General features: G+C 38.7%; 1 protein-coding gene across 1 annotated transcript in view; it reads left to right on the top strand.

Moving 5' to 3' along the window:
- LOC135084052 (vinculin) overlaps positions 1-21,164 on the top strand; it is a 77,251-nt gene that overhangs the window by 9,425 nt on the left and 46,662 nt on the right. Inside the window, exons 2-7 of the mRNA XM_063978795.1 lie at positions 13,174-13,281; positions 13,737-13,882; positions 14,646-14,751; positions 15,646-15,747; positions 16,848-16,980; positions 21,022-21,103. Of these exons, the coding sequence (XP_063834865.1) occupies positions 13,174-13,281; positions 13,737-13,882; positions 14,646-14,751; positions 15,646-15,747; positions 16,848-16,980; positions 21,022-21,103 (677 nt within the window). The remainder of the gene's footprint in view (positions 1-13,173; positions 13,282-13,736; positions 13,883-14,645; positions 14,752-15,645; positions 15,748-16,847; positions 16,981-21,021; positions 21,104-21,164) is intronic.

Raw genomic sequence — 21,164 nt, 5'->3', positions numbered from 1 at the left:
ATGTGAATTGCTTATTGTAAATCTTGACCTTAGCATTTGACCTTAACCATTAAAACCTACAAAATAAGTCCTAAACCCTCGTTTCTCATTTCGTTTTTCCTTTTATGAAATTCTCAGATAATGTAGCTCCAAGCTCATAACTTAATATTATGTACGAGCCAGGGGAATTACTCCGAAAAACGTTATTCGAAATTTCGAATGTTGCCATCCCTTTCACGCAAGTGAGAAGCCGGTATGAGCGACGGTGACAGATAGATCCGAAACTACGTGAACAGCGTTTCGGAGTAGACCTCCAGGCCTAGGTTTTAGGTCACGGCCGGAGCGCAAGGTCGTATACAGCCAGCTTAGATCTTCTGGAGTGCCTACGTAATAAATATTTCTGGAACTCAATAATATCTGTAATGGGAATTCAGACTTATGTGAAAATATGTAGTAACTTAGATCTTTATTAGGACAGCTTTTATATCAACAGTATTTGTTGGCGTTCTGGTAAAGACCTATCGTGAAAAATAACATTCAAGTATGGATAAAATCTTTCTTTATTCTTTGGAATTAAGTGAGATCATCTAAGCTAAGAGCTTTCTCGTTGTGGATAAGAAAAAAGTTTTACTGGTTTTACTTGTGATTGGTCCAAATAGTGAAATTCAAACAAACACTGGCTTGAATCTATGTTTGACTTACATTATAGAGAAAATATAGAGATAATAATAATAATAGTCTTAATCGGGATTTCCAAGGAAAACTCCAAAAAATTATAATAGCTTACTCAGTGTTTTCGGGAGGCAATCTTTTTCTTTCTTCTTGTTAATTTAAATATTGCTTTTTGGTATGACAGCGACACTTATAAGGTAAACATAAAAGCCTTAACTGCTTCCAAAGTCAATCTGAAGGATTTATGTGACATAATGACATCACAACAATGTAAACGTTTTACGACTTTTCCCTTCGGAAATGAAGTCATACTGGTAGTATGACAGCAGCACGTCAGACTATACATATTCGTTGGAAAATAGCCCCTAATACAACCTTATAAGATACAAACATTGTTTGGGTTGATATGCTGTCGTCTGTACGTAAAGGTTTCTCGTTATCCTTCGATAAGTAAATTGGCGTCGAGATAAAATATAACAAGAGATAAGATGAACTCTAATACATAACAGATATGTTATTTAATGTATGTTTACATGTAAAAGCTTACATACTACAACAGATAATAATATACCTTGTGATAAAATTTTCTAGCTCTACAAAGTGTCTTCAAATAGAAAGTAGGGCTGGTCTGATGATTGTGACATGAAGTTAAAACGATTGTTTTGGAATACTATAGTCATGTTTTTTACCAACAAGGGAGGACTTGGCCTACATCTCACGAGATGGAAAGTGATGATCAGGCTGAAGGCGGAAGCGCGTTTCACTCGGAATCTTCAACCAAAGAGGAACTGGCTATCTTACCTCAAACTTCCGAAACACAACGATGCTGTTAACATTGTTATTCTGGCGACAGACTTAGAAGATGGTGGTAGCCAGCTTCTAACCAGTTCATTAGACAAGTTTTTTTACTTTGATTTGACTACAACTCTCTGATTTGAATGGTTCCGACTTTTGCAAATATATATTGCGCTCTACCAAAGGTAAAGCATCTAATAAAGTCGGTATGAAGCAATACATTTTTCCATTTACGAAACGACAAGTACTTCTCGACGGCCTTTTCACCTACGTCGCTTGTTGCCGTGGGCGGCGACCATATGGCCGAAGCATTTGAATGGGACGTGGATTTGCACGTATTAGGATGGAGCTGACATGTTTTCTATAATTTATGGACAATAGCATATCAGACTGTACAGTTTAGTTGCAGAATAGCACCTATTACTACTATGACATAAAGGGTTGATGTTCCGCGTCTGTACCTCGAATTTACTTTTTTAGTTTCTTGCAATCGCTCGAGAAATTCGTTGTCTAGAGATAGTTTATTTTCAAATTATAGCACATAGGTTACGTTTTTAATTTGACTTTGGGTCAATCCTTTGCCTTCCTTTGCTTTTCAAAGAAGCCTTTTTTTTAAGTTTCTTATTGTCGTATAAGTTGTACACATATCTTTTTCCAGTTCGTTCGGGATCAGCGTTGCCAGTTTTTTTTTTCACCAAGTCGGGACTTTGGTACTTTTTGAGTGAAAATAGCGGGATTCTTCCGTCAGAAGCGGGACATAGTAAAAAAACGTATATAATCAAAGGTTTTCAAATATTTATCTTTTTATTTGACTTAAAATTACGTTTACGTGACAATAGATAGCAAAAGTAGCCATAGAAAATGTATTTTAACAAAAAAATTATATTTTAAATCAGATTTACTCTATCGTTAAATTCGTCTTTAGAATAAAAAAAGAAAAAAATTAAAAAAGTTTTATTCTTTAGAATAATACATTATGGCGTTTCAAACAATAGTCTGGTGAAGTGAGTGTCTCTCTCCGAAAAGCGGGACCGAGCCTGTCCCGCGCGGGACATTTCAATTTGATTTAAAAATCGGGACGTCCCGCCAAAATCGGGACGTCTGGAAACGCTGTTAGGGATCCACATCGATGCAAATATTGGCAAATCAAACATACTTTCACATCAATATGATAGAGTCATAAAGCTGGTTTTATGTCGATGACATCATGATGAAGGATCTAGTAATTTAGTGGAGACGGAAATGTGATGCGTGTCAAAATTTGGGTCAAAGATAAATGTAGAATAACAGATAAATCCGTGACTTTTTAACCAACATAATAAAACGTACTGATGCATCACAGGAAAAAGTCATTAACTTTTAGTTACAAGCATTATAATTGGAATTGGAATAGCATCAAACAAACGTTTTGCTGGAGGCATTTGCAAAGAATTCCAAACAAAAGCCACATTTCTGGCATACAGCAAAAGCAGTTTCTGCAATTAAAACCCGAGCTTTGAGGTTTTGGCAATGGCGATCAAAGTTTGCAGTGCTTTCAGAATTCAGACATGTTTTCAGACAGTAGAAGTTGTATTTTTGCATTGTTTTTGAACGAAACGAAAGGAATTCCATTACGAATACGAATTACTCTAGTTTTAATTTTTATTGTAACTTAAATTTTGGTTGTGGGAAACAATAAATGATTTTTATTTATTTATTTTATTTACGAATACCTCTGTATTTTAGTGGTTATACAATTGGATTATCTCAAAGATCCGATACGCAATCACAAATTGATAAATATCGTGCACTTTCCCAGTTTCGTTTTAAGGACCTTGCAAGCTTGGTTTAACCTCATTGTCGAAAAGAATTTTATTATGACTGTGCTTCGGAGATTCAGTACGATTAGAACTTCTTTCTTTTACTTTCTTTAAAGCTTTGGTAGTAATCGAATAAAAAAAGCTGTCTTCAAGAATGTAGAGCGCCCTTTCGGGTGTCAAATTATGCGCATTTGCCATAATGGATGAACAAACGAAAACAAAACAATTCATAACGCTAAAAGGTCAACAATTAGACAGTTCCCTATCATAAAAAACAAACTGGTACTGTATTCATACGTTTTAAGTCTTCTTTTCCACTGGCAACTCGAGTAGTCCAAAAACAGCAACCAGTTTTCCAAACTTGAACCCTATGTATACTTCTTATTAAGTATCTTTTACATTGGCAGCACAAGTACAGTCTAAAACAAAAGCAGTTTCCCTAATACCCCAGGAATAAGGTTTATTTTTTTCAACTCTTTCGTAATGTCACCCCTGGCGATTAGGCAGGCCCGCCCAAGACAACGCCGCGCCCTCGCCTCGTCTGCCGAACTGATGGCTGAAGGACGCTAAATGTCACAGTCTTGGAAAATGGATGGAAAGTTGGAAAGGTTAGCGGAACATTTTGGCAGTAACACTACGTAGTACATAAATATTCTGTGGTAAGGTAACACACTACGGTGGATTTGACTGAAAAAAAAAATGGGAGGAGAATTTATACCTACCTGCAGGCCTATTACGACCTCTTAATTCCAGTCAGTGTACGCCTTAAACTAAACTGCCTTGCGTTTCCGTATTATGATCCCTTATGGCCAGCCAGGCAGCGGTCACGTGACACTTGACTGACTTCTGACTGGAAGTTGGCTGGAATTTTCGTATTACGACGGTCAATTTGACGTTTGTAGCCTTGATTAGTTGTCAAAATTCGTTTCAATTAAGCCATTCAGTTTTCGTCGTCTTTGATCAACTTTTTGTGACTTGTTTTGATATAGTTTTCTGTTTTATACTAATTTTACAGAGTTTTACGTTATAACATGACTCAAAAACGAATAATAGGGTAATATAAACATGTATGACGAGTTTGTAATTTTCTAAATTCTTGAAAATGATGCTAAACTTCGAAGGCAACTTGGAGACCTCTGTGACCCTTTGCTATTGATGAAATGCACTTAATAAAACGTTTGTAGTAAAGGTTTAGTAAGTAAACAATTAGTTCACGATTGGTGCAAAAAATTGAGACCGCATATTATTGTGTTGTGGCTGAGCTCGCAAGGGCTTCGAATTCATCACTTGAGAGATAGGCAAAAACCCAAGTAAAAACAGAAATAATTACTTACGCCATTCTCAATAAAATTCCATAAAAGTTTGCTTAGCAACACAAATTAATTACGTCGTCGATGCAACGCAATCAAGTAACACCACACAATAATAAGTATTCGTGTCACTTGTACACACGAACATTCTCCTCAAACCGTGATGGGTCATCCGGCATAATAACAAGTACACTGTTATTTCTATTCCACCTAAGTTAAGCATTAAAAACAAAGGTATAAGTATCAAGACCCTACAAAGGCCCTCAGTATTTACACAAGTATTTACGTTACTATGGACAATCACACATTCGGTTCTTCATAAACACCATAGGGTTCCGAACCCAAGAATAGCACACAAATCTTACAGCATCATACATTAAGTATTACATTCCATTTCAATCTTAAAAGTTTTGGTTTAATGACTACGAACATGTTTATATTTGTTTTTTGCGGGCTCAGCAAAATACACGTGTCGTATCGTTCAGAAATAAGTATAGTGCTTTGTATAGCAGCCGTCAATATATTTTTTCTAAGCGTTTGCTAACGAATCTGAATAGATATTAATTAATTTCATGTTTATTCTATGTCTATTCAATAATAATTATTTATTTACACCAGTTTTGTACGAAAAAATATGTTTAATACACAAATTATTGAATCGGTAAGGAACCGGTATTTCGTTAGGTCGATTTCCGAACGTCACCTCCATGCCAGTCTAAACCGGCCATAGACAATTTATCCAGGATGATCCCAGTGAGATTAACGGACGTCATAATACGAAAAAGAACAAGGCAGTTTTTGGCCGTAAACTGAACTGCCTGGAAACAAGCTGGATTTATAAAAGGTTGTAATACGACTGCTGATGTTAAAAGCTTTAAGATTGGTCTATTTTTCTACAAAATTGCTAGTCTAACACACGGTAAATTCAAATCGGTCGAATAAAGATACGATTCTTGCATACTTCTAAAGTAATTTTCTTAACTTCATCACGAAAATATATCAATTTGATATAATTCCCTTTATTTTTGTTTGATCGTAAATCATCTTAATCAACCATGTAAAACAATAACTTTCCAGATTATTATTAGTTATTTTTATGTGTAAATAATAAACGGTTTGTATAAACACGTGACCACTTTTCCCAAGTCCTATCTCAACTTAAAGTTGTTAGTGCACTAATTATTTATTGACATGACCTAACGGCGAAGTCATAATAACTTCAGATAATTAGTTTCTTTGGTCAAAGACGTTTGTTATCATCTAAATGATATAACTCAAAGGTGACTGACTGACTGACTGGCATATTGATCTATCAACGCACAGCCCGATCCACAGGACGGATCGGGCTGAAATTTGGCATGCAGGTAGATTTTATGACGTAGGCATCCGCTAAGAAAGGATTTTACGAAACTCCACCCCTAAGAGGGTAAAACGGGATCCACGCGTACGAAGTCGCGGGCGACCGCTAGTGTCTTCATACAAACCTTTGAGTGCTAATAAAAACATGTGTTTTATTTGACCATGAAAAATTAAATTTATTCCACGACTTGTCTTTACTTCGCCTTAAAAAGGCCAGACAATACCAGGATTAAAATGTACAGTACCAGCAATAAAAGGACAAAGACTTATACCCGGTGAGTCACCAACAGAACGAGTTGGGAACAGCTGATGGCGAATAAGTTCATTGGAACGAAATTAAGAGTGCTCATTGAACGTGAATCAGGCGGCCTTATTCAATGTTTCCTTATATCAATAACTAGTGGTGGCTTGTGGCTTTGGCTGTTACGGTTATGTACCAGAGGAATCGGAAAGAATACACAGGAAATGCTGGTGGAAGACCTATAGGTCTGTATTACAGAACGAAACTTAACTCGATTCAATCTTAAACATAATTTAGAGTTGATTGGTTGAACTTCAATAGGTATTTAGAAAAATCACAGAATATACTCGTACTTAATCTATAACTGAGATTAAAATAAACTTTGATTGAGCGTTGATTTCTAATTCGGACCCATAGTAATAAATTGGGTTATGTACAGATTTTTGACTAGATAACTAAAATATCCTTGGACATTTTACACTGCGCTTCAAGTCCCAAACTAAGCAAAGCTTGTACTATGGGTACTAGACAACGAATATAAACATACTTAAAATAAATTTTTTTAATACATACATATTATACATAGAAAACACCCAGTTCAATACAAACAAATATGTTCATGCACACAAACTTTTGTACTTTGCGGGAATCAAACTCGCAACCTCCGGAATAGTAGTCCGTTTCGAATCACTACACCACCAAACGGCCGACATACTTGTTGGACTACACAAATAACCATTTACTGAGACGACACAATCAAATACTAGAGTTACTATGGTGGTCTGCGATTAGCACAGCTACCGTTGGAGTGCAAATCTCATGGGGAGCATTGTTACTTCGAAAAGAATGAGCACATTGTCCAAGTCAAGGACTACTAGTCGACAAGACACCCTGAGCTATTATAGCCTACATTGATGAAATATTATCTTTGGTAAAACCATATAAAACTCTACATATTTATTTGTTCTGTGGCTCTACTAACACCATTGCATAGTCTCACGTAACTTAACCTTCGCTCTACAATTAGGGAGCTTGACTTATCTTATAGATCTGAATCAATTATTAATACATACGTGTGCGTTACCTCAGCGACATGGTGACGCTGATCAAGATGTGCCTGTATTTAAAAGTTAGTGCCTTATATTTTATCCTGTAAATGTGCCGAGAATCTTGCATTTGTGCCCAATAAGGTTTCGGAATAATTAAAGAAAATAAGATTGCGCTGCAGTAACTAAGATGTTTTTTGTGCAGTAATGCTTGAAAACGTTACTGCAGCGACATGATTTTTACCTATTAGCCTTAGCCAGATTTACAGACATCTCAATAGGTAGCTTATATTTGTGCCTTTCCATGGTCAAGCAGCGACATTTGTCACCATGTCGCTGAGGTAACGCACACAATACATACTGCCAATATGTAAATCGAACCAGAATAAGGCTCCCGAATACCATAGCAATGATAGCGAACAAAAAACTAATGAATGAACGGCATGGTGGTACGGTTGCGCGCGCGCCGTATATGGCGCGGCGCTTGCGTGGCACGGACAGGTTTCGGTTGCGTAATGAGGGACTGATTAAAAAATTGATAATTTTGTCACCATTCTGTCATAGTTTATTATTATTAGTATTTTTAGTGACCTCAATTGAGCGTATTTGAAGCACACTGGTTTCGCCAATGTCGAGTGTTTACTCTGCTGGTTGGACCGACAAATGACATCATGATATTGGTGAAGTCTTAATGGAGGCTGAGCCCTTAGCTGGTAAAACAGACTAATGCAGGAGCATCATGTTTCGATTGCCTGGAATAGGTCGTAGACAAGTCCCAACAAAGTGAAGGCATACTTTAAATTGGATTATTCCCGTCTGCCCCCTTTAATCCTGCCAGAGTGTTGGATGGGGGTAGATGACGTTTACCTTACTGTTCCGGCGTGGTTGAAGTCAGAAGACTTAAAAAGGTTTCATATGAGCAATACTTAACACTTTTCTACTTACTTACTAAAACTTAGCCTAAATAAATTAAAATGAAGTCATTATACTACCCATAGTATTTTACATAAAGATTTTCGCAATAAAATCTTCATAGCTTTGCTAAAGTTTCCAGTTGGAATCCAAATAGAGCCTTTACAACCGAGCGGCGCCTGCGCATCTTATCGCAGAACAAGTTCGATGAATGCGTAATGAGTGATATCGAGCCATTTGTGTGAGCGGGTCGATTCTCGCTCACATTTCAATAATCGAATGGTAGAGATGTGAATGGGTTGATAAGATGATGTGTTTGCCGACAGAAGGCGGGACTTTAAACTACTATTGATGCTACTGGTATTTTTATTTATTATCTTACTAATATTATAAATGCGAAAGTTTGGATGTCTGAATGTTTGTTACTCTTTCACGCAAAAACTACTGAACGGATTTTGTTGAAACTTTACAGTATTATTGTTTGTAACCCAGATTAACATTATAGGCTATAATTTATGCCGATCTGTGACACTAAATTTCACGCGGGTGAAGCCGCGGGCAAAAGCTAGTAGGCTAATATTTATAATTATGTATAAATAAGTCGGATAAAGAGTCATCAGCTTATGACCTTTGACTTCTGATGGCCATCTGTGCCCGCGTCAGAACTGTTAAAGTTCACAAGAAATTGGTAAAGTGTAACAAGAATTTACATGTTAAAATATAGAAACGAGCAATACCTAGCAAAATTGGTTGGGTCATTCCATCGTTTCGGGTGTTACGTTCGTACACGGGCATTTCTCCACTAAATGGAAAATCGCTGTCCCAAGCTAAATTTATGTAGTAAACCTTAAAATTTCTCAGGTTTTTGTATCAATACCGACATAGAATTAGGTATTCTTCGCATGACATAGCATATTTAGTAATTTAATCATAGAATATTCGAATAAATAACCTCAAACGTTTCAAATCACAGTCCCCTGGTACGTCCCTTTTCCAGAATTACACATATTGTTACAAATGTTTATTATATTGCTGTTGATATTTGAAAAAAAAATATCCAAATACATTAACAATAACAGTTAGCATCTTATTACATCACAAACAATGTTTACAATATAATTTTAATCAAAATATCCTTCTGAGAATGCTGTCCTCAAATTATTAAAACATTCCCCTGTTAAAATTTTAAAACCGATTTAAAGTCATATTTAGTTTTGGCGCAAAGCACTTAGATCGCGAAACGGAACGCAATAGGTGTTAAGGTTGTTCAGTTGTGTAGCTAGTGGCCAGCCGCTATTTTGTTTAATGCTACTACTGCGTCATCTGGTGAACCACGCGTCTCGGAAGTCAGTGAAAACATTCCCCTGGTGAGCCTTTTTTTTACTATTTTAAGAGTTTTAATAACGACAATTTGTTTAAATTAATTAATCTTCTAGTATGTAGCCACATAAGTTGCGTTTATTTTAATGTTTTTAAATGATATTGTTTTATGAAGTATTCACGTAAAAATAACATTCCCCTGGCGAACATTCCCCTGTCATTTCATAGCACAGGGTACTGTTCATACCACAGGGGACTGTTCATACTACTGTTTTCCTAGGTTTTGACCACTAAAATAACGTCTTTTTAGTAGGTATTATCTCAAAATTTCACTGAAAAAGAAGCTACGCGAAACATGAGAAGAATTTCTAGAACAAAAACGTATAGCTGTGCAATTATGATATCATCGACTTGAAACATTACCCTACAAGAAAAATTGAAAAAAAGAAGAAAAAAGTAAAACTTTAATTAAAATCAGTTAAAGATATGAGTTGTCGTGAGCATAAGGCTGTAAAAAAGGTTTGGAGGGAGCACTGTGCTAAGTTTCGTGCAAAAAAGAAAGTCATGAAGACATAACAAATAATTTGTGTTTCTTTACGAGATCGAATCAGAAATGAGGAGATCCGTAAACGAACTAAAGTCGGTGACATAGCCCGACGGATTAGCAAGCTGAAGTGGCAATAGGAAGGCACATAGTACGCAGAACTGATGGCCCATCGGCAGCAAGGTTCTGTAGTGGAGGCCGCGTGGACGTCCCACGCTGCGTTTTACGGTACACAAGGTGGACCGACGACATTATAAAGGTAGTAGGAAGGCGCTGGACGCAGGCCGCTACGAATCGATCAACATGGAAGTCTTTGAGGGAGGCCTATGTTCAGCAGTGGACGTCCTATGGCTGAAATGATTATGATGATAATGAACAAATAATTTCGGAAGAGAAAATACCTACATTTGATTCAGAAGATTTCGCAGAAGAACATCAGGCGCCTTTAAGATCATCTGACCCAACACGAAATAACAAGAATAGCGTTTCAATATTACATTCACCAGAAACGGGGTCAAAAAACAAAAATTAGCAGTAATAATGTTTTTTGTTTATTACTTTTTGTATTTTTTTGGTTCTGTTTTAAAAGGCAGGATACTACATTTTTGATTATTATAAAGATTGACTTTAGTGTCATACAATTTAAGTCTTAAAACTTAATTGTTCGTTAAATTTAATGCTACTGTTATTAGGCTTAAGAAAAGTCATTATAAATTAGTAATATTTGTTTTAATAATAATATTTTTTGTTTCAAAAACTTACATATTTTTATAATGGCAAAGAAAAATAAAGAGTTTGTTTACTTAAAGAAAAATACTAATTGTTTTTGTCCATAAAACATTCCCCTGGGTGGTTACAACAGTCCCCTGTCGCAGTTTTGCGAAAAATCGCCAATAACTCAAAAACTAAGGGGAAAATGTGTGGGCTTTTTTAGATATGTATTTAAATTACTATTGCCCTGAATTTCATTAGCAAAATTTCTCAACAATTAATAAAATTACTTCAGGACAGTCTTGTATGGACGATTTTCCAAATAGCAGAGAAACACCCACACACATATTCAAGAATTTCTTGTATTTTGAAATAGTATTTTAATAATATTAGTGCCTTAATCTGTCCGTTTTTAGTTGTTTTATCTAAATAATAAAGTTTGTACAGCTTAGAATGTAGGATAACGAAAATATGAGTCGAAAAGTGTGCGTTTCGGGCGTTACGAGATTTTGCCTCTATGTTCTGACTGTTGCTGCGTTTACTCGAAATTTAGCGAATTTTCTTAAGGAATCATACCTAAAACTTACAGGACTTCTAAAGTATGAAATTTACAAACCATGTAACATACAATCACTGTTACATAAAACGTTTTACTATTTTTTTATAAATTTTTTCTTTGTTTCGGGTGTTACAATGGTTCTGTTTCGGGTGTTACGAGTACGAAAATGCAACGCGTTTTATCGATAAAATCGGTGTTTTATTAGTCTCTAGGTACTACAAAATAAGGAGTACAACAAATAAACACAAATAGAGCGAATTCTGGTTTGAAATTACGAAGCAGCTTTTCTTAAAAAATATACAAAGTTCAAGTTTAATTTTTCCTCAGAATATAGCTTTTTCTATTGTTTTTGGCTTGATATAGCATTACTTTAATTTCTAATTACGATATTTAATGGAAATGTCAAATATCGAGACTTTTTAGCAATACCTTAATTTTAGTGTTAAGTCGACATTTCAAAAATGTCTTAAATAGAAATATATGACTCCTTTTCCGACGCCAGCGCTAGTGGGAGGTCGAAGGACCCTCACAGTAATACTTTTTGACTTCTCCAAGCAATATACACACATTATCGACATATAAATAAAAATGTAATACCCGAAACGTTTCGGGTGTTACAGTTTTTAATTAAGAAAGAAACATACTAAATTAGTATCATGCTCAGATATTAGTTAGTATTTGAAATCATTACTACCATGACCTTACTTTTACCAAATATTGTTATCCTAATCCATGTGTAAGGTACAATAATAAAACAAATACCTGTTTTTTTGTTTCGGGTGTTACATCGCCGAAGTAACAAGAAAACACACTTAAAACTTGATGATTATCAATTTTTTTGGGACTATGGCGCTATTTACCAATACTATGATAAATACCCTCAAATCATATAGTGGCAAAACGTTTCACAGATTGATAGTTTTTTTTAAATCGTATTACCAATAATTAGAGAGAAAATGATCATTCAGACAGTTGACTTATGTATAGACTTTGAAGACTAATAACTTAAAAATTACTTGTTTCTTTCAGATTTTTTTTGTTGCACATTATAATTTGGAATGTTTACTTTCAAAATTCATCAGATTTAATGTGAAAAGAACATATTTAGTTTTTCACCCTCGGTAACATTTGTCATGGAATGAACCGGTTATTTCGTAGGTAAAAAGATTTTAATTCATTACATAGTTAGATAGAAAAAAGTTTCTTCATCGACAGATTATCAGTAGATCTTAGAGAATTTACATCTTAATAGTAAGTAAGTATTGTTTTACTCTATCTCTGGCATGCGGGCATAAACATAAACGCTCATTGTCAAGGAAAGTTTTAGATAACGAGCTATGCGCTCGTTGATAACGCCACTGTTTGGTGGGAAGTTGTATTTTAAGTCTTTTCTCAAGTTTATCGGACTCTAGTTGACGTTTAGATATTTATTTGTGCTGCTGTGGTCATTTAAACATTTTAAAATTTTTGAATTATCGTTTTTAAACAAGGCTACATGTTGATCAGTTCGAAATAGTTTTAAGTTTGTATTTGAAATGTTAATCGATCGAAATAAACACAATTTGTTGTTTGAATATCAGCTTTGGGAATTGGTGCGTGTAAATAATTCTTGTATTCTGTACCTACTATTTATTTCTTCAAAATAGCTGCTTGCTAAGATTTCTTAGACTCAGTTGCACCATCTAACTTTAACCGTAACTATAGCAATAACCGGTGTTTTTTGTATGGAGTTTGACATATTTTTGACGTTTGTTAAAGTAAGATGGTGCAATCCAACCTTAGGTTTGCAATTGTTGTAAGTTATTTCTTTTCTGGTTTCAATTTCAGCAAGTCAATGATGATGTCGTTGTCTTTGCCCGTTCTATGTTCTTCCTCTATTCTTCTTCAACCAGTAATGATGTCTAACATTGTGCTCTTTCTCTCCAGGTATCCCGACTGGTGATCTTGCACGAAGAAGCGGAAGATGGCAACGCTATGCCGGATCTGGCGCGGCCGGTGCAGGCCGTGTCGCTGGCAGTCAACAACCTGGTCAAAGTGAGTATATTTACTGCCACAAGGTGAACCGAAGACCTCATAAAGTTAAATGGTATACCTGCAGAACACTTTGGACATAAAACTCTTGCAAAAACTTGCCTGAAAAATCATAATTTTATGAATAGTGAATACTTTGCAAATTCCTTGGTTTGTTTTATAAACTCTGCTAAGAATCAGTTATGCTAAAATGCATAAGCAATCACGTCATCTTCCAAACTAACGCACACTATCGGGCAATTTTAAAAGACGTCTATTTTTAATGAAGCAAAGTGATGCAAAAATCTTACGGTTAAACGAAATTAAAATATTTTCTATTTGCACCTCGTTTTCGTATTTAAAGTCCATTCATCAAATTAATTAGATTTTAAACAGTTTTTCTTTTGTTACATTGGTAACAAGCCTGCACAATTCGGCTTCCAGATAACTATGCTAATGAAAAAAACTACCTTTTACAGGTCGGTCACGAAACGATCGAGTCGTCAGACGACGCGATCCTGCGACAGGACATGCCCGGCGCCTTACACCGCGTGGAGACGGCGGCGACTCTGCTACAGCAGGCATCTGATATGCTCCGAGCTGATCCATACTCCGGTCCGGCGAGGTAAGTCTGTCTTTTAGCCAATGACGGTCCGCTGTTGGAATTACTTAAGCTCCCTCCAAGGAAAACTACAAAATTTGTGGCACAAAGCGTTCTTTCATTGTTTTGGTATATTACGTTTGCCATAAGCGTAGGCGCAGACCATTGGTTTTTAGTTGGCCGATAGTTGGGCCCGATTTTAATTTGTATGAAGAATCGGCCAAATCAAATTGGTGTAATGTGCGCACTTCCATACATGCCCATACTGATCAACTGCCCGACTAAACTATCCGCCGACGAAAAATCGATGGTCTGCGCATAGGCTAAGTGTGGTTTCCATTCAAGAATCCTTTTCTCCATCTTATGCAGATGGCAGCTTTACCTTGCTAGATTTTCGGCCTATGTGAGTACATTACGTTTACCATAAGTGTGGTTTCCATTCAGAACTTTTTTACTCCACCTTGCGCAAAGTGCCTCATCAGCTTGCTACCTTTTTCTTTCTGGACTTCCTAATACATATACCCCTTATTAATAAAAGTTACACCCTAGTTAAACTCTGGCTTTAAAGTTGTCATTTAGTATTGAAATGTTATTTTAATCCAGGGTTCATCCTAGGTGTAACTTTTTATTAATAAGTGTAAGTGTAAATCAACATGGAAAGCATTGGGGGAGGCCTATGTTCAGCAGTGGACGTCCTATGGCTGGTCCTAATGATTGATTGATTGAAGTGTAAAAGATGAATCTCTAAAATACATACTTAGAGACAAAAGAACTTTTTACTTTGCAGAAAAAAGCTGATAGAAGGTTCCAGAGGCATCCTACAAGGAACTTCAGCGTTGCTTCTCTGCTTCGACGAGTCTGAAGTCAGAAAGATCGTCAAAGAATGTAAAAAGGTACGCAAAAATCTTTTCCTGTGATTAGTTTCAAACCCACAAAGACGTAAAGTTTTTGATATTTTGTTTCGTATTGCCATTAATTTGAAGACAAAAATTACCGTTAAAGTAGTTAAGTATGTAATGTTTTGGAATAAAATCAATCCCAGATCTTCCATCAAGATATCTATTTTGTTTTATTTACGATTCTTCTCCAATAAAGGTTTCAACTTGATCCCGCACTTTCTTTACCTTCTTTTATTTTGCCATTTGGGTAGAGTACCTCACCTTTTCATAAGTTAAATCCCAGCACAAATAGACGTTTTGACACCACCAATCAATTCACGTACTTTGTAAAACTGTCAAAACGAGACTCCCATAGATTTTGTATGACCATACAAGCAAGTGACGTCACTTTTTTGTCAACTCAATCAAAATATTTTTTTCAATTACAATGCAACCAAAAATCATTTACCGGTAATTTAAAATTAATTAAGTTTTTTTAAGACCAGAATGAAGTGTCTATTTAAAAAGTTATGATTTCGAATTATTGGGGAATGGTGTCAAATAGTCTATTCTTGTATACCAGTGGTTCTTAACCGGTGGTCCGCGGACCACTGGTGGTCCCTGGAGGCATTCCAAGTGGTCCACGAAGACATCGTAATAAACAAGTGAAGTGACGTGATGAGTCGAGTCAACACAACGCAAACGGCGCACAGTGGGCGAGAAATCGACCTCCCCTTTCATAGGATTTAAAAAAATATATAAGTGGTCCCTGACAAGACAGAAATTCGGTAAAATGGTCTCTCGTGACTTAAAGGTTAAGAACCACTGTTGTATACCTACAGTTTAACAATCACAAGTAGTTATAGCAAACATCCATAGACATCGCTAGCAGTAGTGTGTTGTCGGTAGGTTCTAGACTACCTCGGCGTGGCGGAGGTCATCGACACCATGGAGGACCTGGTGCAGTTCCTCCGGGACATCTCGCCCGCGCTGTCCAGGGCCGCCAGGGAGGTAAGACTAGTCTAAATAAGGCCCAATTGGTGGGGACATAAGGTTCAGAGTTGATTAACTTGGAGACATACTTTGAGCATTCTAAGGGCAAGACTTGAAGGATTGTGAAAGTTTACATATTTTTAAAAAGAAACTTAAGATACACATAGCAGGCTAGCAGCTACTAGTACCAGTGGCTAATTTGTAACTTATTTATTAAATATTTTAGTATCTCATTATAAGTGAAATGTAAAATTTCTTATGAGAATAAAGTTCTTTAAACCTAAGTGGCATAATGAGTTTGCAAAACGGGTTTTTTATGCAGAACAAGACAGGTAATTGACCGCAATCACACCTGACATGATAACAAGGTGGACCGACGACCTCACAAAGGTAGCAGGAAGGCGCTGGATTCAGATTGTGGAAATCATTGGGGGAGGCCTATGTTCAGCAGTGGACATCCTATGGCTGAAATGATGATGATGATGACACCTGGTGATGAGTTGGCTACTTGGCCACACCTTAATTGATTAACATAGTTGCACAGTAACAGTGCCTTACAATCGTCAATACTGCTCTTCGTACAATAATTTTCATAGGAAGCTATTTCATAATTTGTTCGCCAGCAGTCCGAATGAGCTATTTCAAATGCCCATGACAGCTCATAAAGCTGAAACCACTCACCTGTTACAACCAAATGAAAGCTGAACTTCTTCCACACATAAAAGATGGTTCAGTCGACACCACACGTCCAACCGCCTCTGTGGTCTAGTGGTAAGACCACCTGCTTCAGACGCAGAGGTCCCGGGTTCGATTCCCAGTGGGGGCAGATTTTTCTGTTCGGTTTGGTTGGTGGTAGGGCTTGTTCTAAGCCCGCCTGGCTAGCTACCACCATCCTACCTAAGTCTGTCGCCATAACAACAATGTTAACAGCATTGTTGTGTTCCGGCAGTTAGAGGTAAGATAGCCAGTTCCTCCGTGGTTGAGGATTCCGGGTGAAGCTCGCTTCTACCTTCGGCTTGATCATCACTTACTATCAGGTGAGATACAGGCCAAGAGTTTCCTCGTTGTGGATAAAAAAAAATCTCAACCGATTTCAAACCTTACGCATAACATTATAGGTGGCATCAAGAGCGGCAGAACTGACGCATCCTCCCCACGCGGAGACCCTGACTCGCTGCCTCGAGAGCGTCAAGCAGCTGGCGCCCGTTCTCATCTGCTCTATGAAGATCTATATCCACATTCTTACAGAAGGTAGGCTACCATCTAGGCTAGGCTATGCTATTACTTTCTAGGCTAGTGCGGTGCTCTTGGATGGAAAATGGGTCTGGACTGCATAGACTGAAGCTTAGGTGGCATCGAGAGCAGCAGAAATGATGAGAGCGTCAAGAACTGGTTGGCTCCAGTTGTCATCTGCTCTATGAAGGTCTGCATCCACATTCCACATACTTACAGAAAGAAGGTAGGTCATTATTGCCGTGCTGTTAGATGGACGATGCCATCTAAAGCGGCTGAAATCTATGAAAGTCCAAGAATATCTACATACACATACTGTCAGAAGGTAGACTAGTTCAGTGCTGTTGCATAGATGATGGTTCCAAGATAGACTGCAGTTAAGTGGCATCAAGACAGCTGAGACCCTGACACGTTGCCTCGAGAGCGTCAAGCAGCTGGCGCCTGTCCTCATCTGCTCTATGAAGATCTATATCCATATTCTTACAGAAGGTAGGCTACCCTCTAGGCTAGGCTATGCTATTACTTCCTAGGCTAGTGCGGTGCTCTTGGATGGAAAATGGGTCTGGACTGGATAGACTGAAGCTAATGGCGGCAAGAGCTGCCGAAATGACGAGAGCGTCAAGCGCTAGTTAGCGCCGGTTATCATTTGCTCTATGAAGATCGGGATCCACATTCCACATACTTGCAGAAGGTAGGTGACTATTGCCGTGCTGTTAGATGGATGATGGGTCCAGCAAGACTGTAGCTTAGGTGCCATCAAAAGCGTCTGAAATCTATGAAAGTCCAAGAATATCTACATACACATACTGTCAGAAGGTAGACTAGTTCAGTGCTGTTGCATAGATGATGGTTCCAAGATAGACTGCAGTTAAGTGGCATCAAGACAGCTGAGACCCTGACACGTTGCCTCGAGAGCGTCAAGCAGCTGGCGCCTGTCCTCATCTGCTCTATGAAGATCTATATCCATATTCTTACAGAAGGTAGGCTACCCTCTAGGCTAGGCTATGCTATTACTTCCTAGGCTAGTGCGGTGCTCTTGGATGGAAAATGGGTCTGGACTGGATAGACTGAAGCTAATGGCGGCAAGAGCTGCCGAAATGACGAGAGCGTCAAGCGCTAGTTAGCGCCGGTTATCATTTGCTCTATGAAGATCGGGATCCACATTCCACATACTTGCAGAAGGTAGGTGACTATTGCCGTGCTGTTAGATGGATGATGGGTCCAGCAAGACTGTAGCTTAGGTGCCATCAAAAGCGTCTGAAATCTATGAAAGTCCAAGAATATCTACATACACATACTGTCAGAAGGTAGACTAGTTCAGTGCTGTTGCATAGATGATGGTTCCTAGATAGACTGAAGCTTAAGTGGCATCAAGACAGCTGAGACCCTGACACGTTGCCTCGAGAGCGTCAAGCAACTGGCGCCGGTCCTCATCTGCTCCATGAAGATCTACATACACATACTCACGGAAGGTAACCACCTACCTTGTAGTACAACTTCGGCTAGTGCGGTGTTGTTGGAGGGAAAATGGGTCTGGATAGACTGCAGCTTAGGTGGAATCGAGAGCAGCAGAAATGATGAGAGCGTTAAGCACTGGTTGTCATCTGCTCTATGAAGATCGGCATCCACATTCCACATACTTACAGAAGGTAGGTCATTATTGCCGTGCTGTTAGATGGATAGGTCCAGCAAGAGACTGTAGCTTAGGTGCCATCAAAAGCGTCTGAAATCTATGAAAGTCCAAGAATATCTACATACACATACTGTCAGAAGGTAGACTAGTTCAGTGCTGTTGCATAGATGATGGTTCCAAGATAGACTGCAGTTAAGTGGCATCAAGACAGCTGAGACCCTGACTCGTTGCCTCGAGAGCGTCAAGCAGCTGGCGCCTGTCCTCATCTGCTCCATGAAGATCTACGTACACATTCTTACAGAAGGTAACCTACCTGCTAATACAATAGTATTAGAAGAAGAAGTATATTCGGCTAGTGCAGCGTTATCTGGACTGGATAGACTGCGGCTTAGGCAGCATCAAGTGCGGCTGAAATGAGAGCGTCAAGCGCTGGTTGTCATTTGCTCTATGAAGATCGGCATCCACATTCCACATACTTACAGAAGGTAGGTCATTATTGCCGTGCTGTTAGGTGGATGATGGGTCCAGCCAAAGACCGTAGCTTAGGTGCCATCTAAAGCGTCTGAAATCTATGAAAGTCCAAGAATATCTACATACACATACTGTCAGAAGGCAGACTAGTTCAGTGCTGTTGCATAAATGATGGTTCCTAGATAGACTGAAGCTTAAGTGGCATCAAGACAGCTGAGACCCTAACTCGCTGCCTCGAGAGCGTCAAGCAGCTGGCGCCTGTCCTCATCTGCTCCATGAAGATCTATATCCACATTCTTACAGAAGGTAGGCTACCCTCTAGGTTAGGCTAGGCTATTACTTCCTAGGCTAGTGCGGTGCTCTTGGATGGAAAATGGGTCTGGACTGCATAGACTGAAGCTAATGGCGGCAAGAGCTGCCGAAATGACGAGAGCGTCAAGCGCTGGTTGGCGCCGGTTGTCATCTTCTCTGCATCCATATTCCACATACTTACAGAAGGTAGGTCATTATTGCCGTGCTGTTAGATGGACGATGGCTTCAGCAAGACTGTAGCTTAGGTGCCATCAAAAGCGGCTGAAATCTATGAAAGTCCAAGAATATCTACATACACATACTGTCAGAAGGCAGACTAGTTCAGTGCTGTTGCATAGATGATGGTTCCTAGATAGACTGAAGCTTAAGTGGCATCAAGACAGCTGAGACCCTGACTCGTTGCCTCGAGAGCGTCAAGCAGCTGCCGCCTGTCCTCATCTGCTCCATGAAGATCTACATACACATACTCACGGAAGGTAACCACCTACCTTGTAGTACTACTTTTATGGATACGACCTGCAAGCTTTCAAGAGGAGAGCGTATCTTTACCTTAAAGGCCGGCAACGCACCTGTAACGCCCCTGGGTCTGCGGGTGTCTATGGGCGACGGTAATCACTTACCATCAGGTGATCCGTCTGCTCGTTTGCCTCCTATCACATAAAAAAAAAAAAAAGAAAAACTACTTCGGCTAGTGCGGTGTTGTTGGAGGGAAAATGGGTCTGGATAGACTGCAGCTTAGGTGGAATCGAGAGCAGCAGAAATGACGAGAGCGTCAAGCGCTAGTTAGCGCCGGTTGTCATTTGCTCTATGAAGATCGGCATCCACATTCCACATACAGAAGGTAGGTCATTATTGCCGTGCTGTTAGATGGATAGGTCCAGCAAGAAACTAGCTTAGGTGCCATCAAAAGCGTCTGAAATCTATGAAAGTCCAAGAATATCTACATACACATACTGTCAGAAGGCAGACTAGTTCAGTGCTGTTGCATAGATGATGGTTCCAAGATAGACTGCAGTTAAGTGGCATCAAGACAGCTGAGACCCTGACTCGCTGCCTCGAGAGCGTCAAGCAGCTGGCGCCGGTCCTCATCTGCTCCATGAAGATCTACATTCACATTCTGACAGAAGGTAGGCTAGTTCAGTGCTGTTACAAGATGGTGGTCCTAGATAGACTGAAGCTTAAGTGGCATCAAGACAGCTGAGACCCTGACGCGTTGCCTTGAAAGCGTCAAGCAGCTGGCGCCTGTGCTCATCTGCTCCATGAAGATCTACATCCACATTCTTACAGAAGGTAGGCCATATAACGCTCGAAGCCGGGGAGGCTTCCTGGAGAGTAAAACTAGCCTGAAACGGAGCTGCGGACGAATGTCCGAGTTAGGACAATAACTCACGGCTTCGTTTCACCGTTTCATAGGGCTCTATTGGACACCGTCGGGCTTTGGTGGGTATGCGCAAAGCATTTCCCGAAGGAGTGTCGGCCAATTGTCCATTTGCTTACAGTATAATAGGATTGTACTCCTGCAGTTAAGACTGACTTTTCCTCAATATCCTACGTTTCTGTTCAAACTCATTGCCTGAAAAATGTCTATATTGTATAAATGTGTGTACAAAAACTATAAATGAATATGCATTTATCATTTTCAGGTGGCAAAGGTATCGAGGAAGCTGCTGAAAACAGAAACTATTTAGCGCAAAAGATGGCCGACGAAATACATGAAATTATTCGGTAAGTTATTTCATTTTTCGTGTTTTTTTAGCTATTAGTACTTTTTACTTATTTACTTAAA

Source organism: Ostrinia nubilalis, chromosome 25 (assembly GCF_963855985.1).
Source record: "Ostrinia nubilalis chromosome 25, ilOstNubi1.1, whole genome shotgun sequence".
Classification (NCBI taxonomy): domain Eukaryota; kingdom Metazoa; phylum Arthropoda; class Insecta; order Lepidoptera; family Crambidae; genus Ostrinia; species Ostrinia nubilalis.
This window is presented reverse-complemented; position numbering and strand designations above follow the sequence as displayed.